The sequence below is a fragment of the Schistocerca serialis genome, chromosome 1 (genome assembly GCF_023864345.2).
Source record: "Schistocerca serialis cubense isolate TAMUIC-IGC-003099 chromosome 1, iqSchSeri2.2, whole genome shotgun sequence".
Lineage (NCBI taxonomy): Eukaryota > Metazoa > Arthropoda > Insecta > Orthoptera > Acrididae > Schistocerca > Schistocerca serialis.
Window position 1 is genome coordinate 446,551,046 of NC_064638.1, and position 6,000 is coordinate 446,557,045.

Sequence of the window (6,000 nt, forward strand, 5' to 3'; positions counted from 1 at the left end):
TGACAATATGCAACTCAAATGGAAAGTGAGTTGGGTAAACAGATGGTTGTGCTAAAGAGTGAGAATGAAGAACTGCATATAGCTGTTTATGAATGGTTTGTACAACAATGCAGTGAAGGAATTTCAATCAGTGGCCCGATAATAAAGGGAAGGGCAGCTGCAGTTAACAAACAGCTTGATGGCAGTGACTTACTTGAAGCAAGGGAGGGTTGTCTATCAAGAAGAAAAAAGACTACACAACTTGCAGCAGCTGACAGTCACTGGGGAAAGTTGCTCAGCTAGCAAAAAAGGTGCAGAACAGTTTCTACAGATTCCTCACACAATACTGATGGAACTGGCCTCTTTTACAAGATGTTTCCTTAAATAATATTAGCTGCCAAGCAAGAAAAAGAACAGTGGATAACACTAATGGTGTCTTGTAACACATGTGGGAATCATAACTACCACTCGTTGTGCTTGGGAAATCCTAACATCCACATTATTTTCAACATAGTGGCAGAAATATGCTAAAAGTGCAATTTGTGTTCAGAAGAAAGAGAAGGGGTAGATAGATAGATAGATAGATAGAGAGAGAGAGACAGAGAGAGAGAGAGAGAGAGTGCATACAGAGAAATATTTTCTTGGTGGTTCCACAAAACATTGTACCAGCTGTGAGAAAAGAGCTGAAGAAGAAAAAGCTTTCACCAAAAGCTATTGACATGCACTTCTTGTTTCCTTGATGAATGAATGTGGAAAGAACTACATGGAAAAAACGGAAATCAATCAACTTACGTGATGATGTTTTCCAAAAAGCAAAAGCATGGAATAAAGTGGAGAAAGCTACCATAATGAAGAGCTGGAAGAAAATCTGACCATCCATTGAAGCAGAGTTGTAGCTAGTACTGAGTGACAGTGATGAGCCAGTCAAATCAGAAGCTTGTGTTCCTGACTCTCTGTACACTGACGAAGTTCCACAAGCTTACAGGAGTAGGAAAAATCATGAAGATGATGTTGCCAAGCGGCTGAATATGGAAAACTGTGAGATAAACCAAACTTCAGCTGATGAAGAAATAATCAAAAGCATGCAGGATAGTAATGATGAATTTGATGAAGAAAATGGCATTGGCAGAGAGGGCATGAAGATTTCTCATCATGCTAGTGCTGAAGCTGCAGACATCTTATGTAACAATCACACACATGCAGTACTGATGTAATGCTTGTGAAGTGATTGTGGGAAAGAACAGGTCACCATCATACTGCTTCAGCGTAACAGTTAAATATTTGGGGCATGTTTCATAATGAATGTACAGTTATGTACACACCCAAGGATTAAGTTTCTATGAAAATGATAGTATATTTGGACTTAATAAAGTATGGTCCCCATGTGTTTGAACTAAATTTCAGATACTCTCAATAATATGGTACTTTCACTAACCAGCACCCATATATACAAGCAATGACCAGCTTAGTAAGAGTCTAGTGATCTATCACTTGTCTGTAAAATCACATCTCATACAATCCACCATAATTATGTACTGTAAGAATTTCATGTGATTTCCATAGGTGGAGCCAAAGAACATTATTTTATTTTTATAGCATAATCCATCTCTAATGGCTTCATCATCAATGGAATATTAAATGGTAATCTTTCTTTTTTAACAACGTAAAAATAAAAATAAAACAATGAGCAAAACAGTGACAGGAATTTATAAAATGATATTAGACTCTAGCTTTGCATACTTGCATTTCATTTTTCATGAGAAAAATGAAGGACAGCAAAAGGGGAGGATTTTGGAGTTATTCAGAGTCCTGCAACCATAGAGTTATATTACATGTCTGCAGAATAAAATGTTTAATATTTTATTCCCAGCCAAAATTGAAGTCAATTCTTCCTTCAGAAAAGTGTTATTTTATTTGATTCCAAAGTTGTTAAGTACTTCTCAGTTACAAAATTAATACTTCATGGGTACATAATAAGGATGTAATTCTGAAAAGTGTTATCAGTGTTTATTTTAGTGTGCTATGTAATCTGTAGCCAAAGAACACAATCTGAGTCTGTCTATTTCCCTCATAGTTGTACATGAAATTTTTAAGATGGACTCTCTGTCAAAATCTCTCGTCATCATTAAAATTATCAGTTTTGATTGGGTATAAAACTGTCTAAATTACAAAACAAATAAACTAGTTTTTAATTTTTCTGGTTTAATTTCTCACACCACTGCGGAGATGAGGTAAGCAGTTACTAGTGAAAATAGTGTTAACAAAAATCTGAAATTGCTAAAATGCAGAAGTGGTCCAGAAAACTAGCATCCAATAACATTGATATATATTTGTAGGTTGGATCGGTTATGTGAAATCCAACCTGTGTTTTTTTCACATGACATCTGGGAAGTTATGCATTAAGACAGTCAGGTAGATGAAGTATTTCTTGACATCGAAGAAAGCATTTGACTCAGTACACACTTATTAATGAATGTATGATCATGTGGGTTATCATTCGTATTTGTGATTGGATTGAGGAATTTTTGGTAGGAAAGACACAGCTTATTATCTTGGATGGAGATACATCAATAGAGATAGAAGAAACTTCAGGTGTGCCAAAGGCGAGTGTATTAGGAACCTTGCTGATCAGGTTGTATATTAATGACCTTGCAGACAATGTTAATAGTAACCTCAGATGATGCAATTATCTATAATGCAAGAGAATATTTACAAAACACTGATGCCATTCTTCATAGCGTACTGCTCACGTGTGTATTACCTATATCAAATAGGACCATCAATAGATACTGAACGTATGAACACATCAAAAAAGGTTTTGCATCACCTCGGTTCTGAGAGTTCCGAAACCTGTACAGAAAATTTGAATAAAGATCAATGTAAACATCATTTCTGCACTTTTTATTGCTCATGAAAACCAAGCATTCCATGTTGTACCACCACACAGCGAGACATTCAGAGATGGTGGTTCAGACTGCTGTACACACCAGTGCCTCTAATACACAGTAGCACAACCTCTTGCATTGATGCATTCCTGTATTTGTTGTGGCATACTATCCACAAGTTCATCAAGGCATTGATGGTCCAGCTTGTCACACTCCTCAACAGCGATTCGACCTAGATCCCTCAGAGTGGTTGGTGGATCATATCATCCATAAACAGCCCTTTTCAATCTATCCCAGGCATGATCAATAGGGTTCATATCTGGAGAACATGCTGGCCACTCTAGTCGAGTGATGTCATTATCCTGAAGGAAGTCACTCATAATATGTGCACAATGAGAGCATGAATTTTCGTCCATGAAGACAAATGCCTTGCCAATAAGCAATCAATATGGTTGCACCTGTCAGTCAGAGGACAGCATTCACATATCATACAGCCAATACGGGGCCTTCCATAACCACCATCAGTGTACGTTGGCCACACATAATGCCACCCCAAAATAGCAGGGAACCTCCACCATGCTGCACTCAATGGACAGTGTGTCTAAGGCATTCAACCTGACTGGGTTGCCTCCAAACATGTCTCCGATGACTGTCTGAATGAAGGCATATGTGACACTCATCGGTGGAAAGAATGTGATGCCAATTCTAGCAGTCCATTTGGCATGTTGTTGGGCCCATCTGTACCGTGTTGCATGGTGTCGTGGTTGCAAAGATGGACCTCACCCTGGATGTTGGGAGTGAAGTTGCACATCATGCAGTCTATTGCACACAGTTTGAGTCATAACACAACGTCCTGTGGCTGCACGAAAAGCATTATTCAACATGGTGGCATTGCTGTCAGGGTTCCTCCGAGCCATAATCCATAGGTAGCTGCCATCCACTGAAGTAGTAGCCCTTGGGCGGCCTGAGCGAGGCGTGTCATCGACAATTCCTGTCTCTCTGTATCTCCTCCATGTCTGAACAACATCACTTTGGTTCACTCCGAGACGCCTGGACACTTCCCTTGTGAGAGCCCTTCCTGGCATGAAGTAACAATGCAGATGCAAGCGAACCGCAGTATTGACTGTCTAGTCATGGTTGAAATACAGAAAACATGAGCTGTGTACCTCCTTCTTGGTGGAATGACTGGAACTGATTGGCTGTTGGACCCCCTCAGTCTAATAGGCACTGCTCATGCATGGTTGTTTGCATCTCTGGGTAGGTTTAGTAACATCTCGGAACAGTCAAAGGGACTGTGCCCGTGATACAATATCCACAGTCAATGTCTATCTTCAGGATATCTGGGAACTGGGGTGATGCAAACCTTTTTTTTGATGTGTTTACAAACAATGGTAGCTTGAATGGTAACAGATTTATCTGACCCTTGGGGGAGCGTCATGGAGATGCTGAGAAACCTGCTGAACTCACAGATATTTGAAAGTAGACACCAATTATGCCATAAAAGCCCATTTACAATGTTTCAAGGAGGGGTAATAAGTGAGAAATCTAGAATATACCACTGCCCCTTATATATCACACTCACAGAGACTCTGAAGAGAAGATCAGACTAATTACAGTGTTTACTGAGACATTTATACAATAATTCTTCCCACCCTCCGCTGATATGTGAAGACAAACTGAGAGGCTTACTTAAATGTTTTTGTCATGGAAATGTATCTGATTCCTGATCAAATGTTAATTTACCAACAAATTTGTTGAAATAGTGAAAGGGTTGATATATATTGATACTATATTATATGTTATCTACTGACCTGCATTTATGTAGATCATTAATACTAACGCATATTTTAGTTACTCAAGAAATTACAGGATGTATAATCAAATATCATTAGCTTTTGGTTTCTGCAGCACAGTATATTTCAGTATATCAGAAAACAAATCTAACATCTTTATCACTTCAGAACATTACAGTTAATTTAATGAGCATACTTCATTACAGTTAATTTAATGAGCATACTTCATTACAGTTAATTTAATGAGCAAACTTCTGTAAATAGAACGCACGCTCACGCTTCATAATCCATAATCCAGTTATCAAACTTTTAATTACACTACATCTTTTTTACAGACCAGAGTCAACCATTTCGCAGTGCTGTTTACACTCTGATTGGCATTGTTACTGTGTTACTAGTCGTTCTAGTGGTCTGTCTAGTGCTACTTAAACATCGTTCAAAGGAGCGTCAGAGTGATTTGTTCTGAAAGATTCCAACAAAATAAAGATCTGATTTTGCCTTGTACTAGAACTCTACTTAACAGTGTAACATCAAACCAAAGTGGTAATCAATATGGTATATTATGATAATGTTTACAGTTGTTGAATTTACTAGACATTAGGAAAATTATGACTTGCCTTAATCTAAATATGATCTTGGATGTGCCTAGGTAGAGTATAAATAGTGGAAGGAGTAAAGTTACTACCTTCACTCATTCCAACGTTTATATCTGTTTGAACTAAGATGGACATATGTGAAGTTGTGCCTTTAGTTCCATTTTCTACATTCCTAAGGAAATAATTTGTAATGTGTGGAAGAAATGTAACTAAATACAAAATTATTTACTGATTATTGTTTTTTTCACTCTCAGTCAGTAAAACTGTTTGTCTTCATAGCAGCTTATGATAGATATTTACAGTTATGGTTCAGAAAAGTAACATTCAGTCCCTGTTATGTAATAAGGCAAATTGTTGACAAACTTTTCTGCTGTAATTACAAAGTTTGCTATCTTCATTTTGTTATGATAATTGCAGAAAAAAATGCAATGTATCTAGAGAATACGATCACATCTTCCAGCTGAAGAAGATACTTTTTTCTACTTGGTACAGGTCAAGGATACTGGAAGGGTATAATAATAATAATAATAATAATACATCTTCCAGGTACATAAAACATAAAGTGCAAAGTGCTATGAAATACATCATTCACATCCATGCTGTACAGGACTTCCACTCTGGTCACAATATTTTTGTTCTGTTAAATATACATTTGAGATTGTAACAAATTAGTATTTGTGAAGTGATTCTGATTGCCCTATGCTATATTAACAAACTAATGAAAAAATTTAACAATTTGAAAAATCT

At 37.2% G+C, this 6,000-nt stretch overlaps 1 protein-coding gene across 1 annotated transcript in view; it reads left to right on the forward strand.

Moving 5' to 3' along the window:
• LOC126472828 (carboxylesterase 4A-like) overlaps positions 1-5,486 on the forward strand; it is a 360,882-nt gene extending 355,396 nt beyond the window's left edge. Inside the window, exon 13 of the mRNA XM_050099963.1 lies at positions 4,993-5,486. Within this exon, the coding sequence (XP_049955920.1) occupies positions 4,993-5,123 (131 nt within the window). The 3' untranslated portion in view covers positions 5,124-5,486. The remainder of the gene's footprint in view (positions 1-4,992) is intronic.
• The last annotated feature ends 514 nt before the right edge of the window (positions 5,487-6,000 follow it).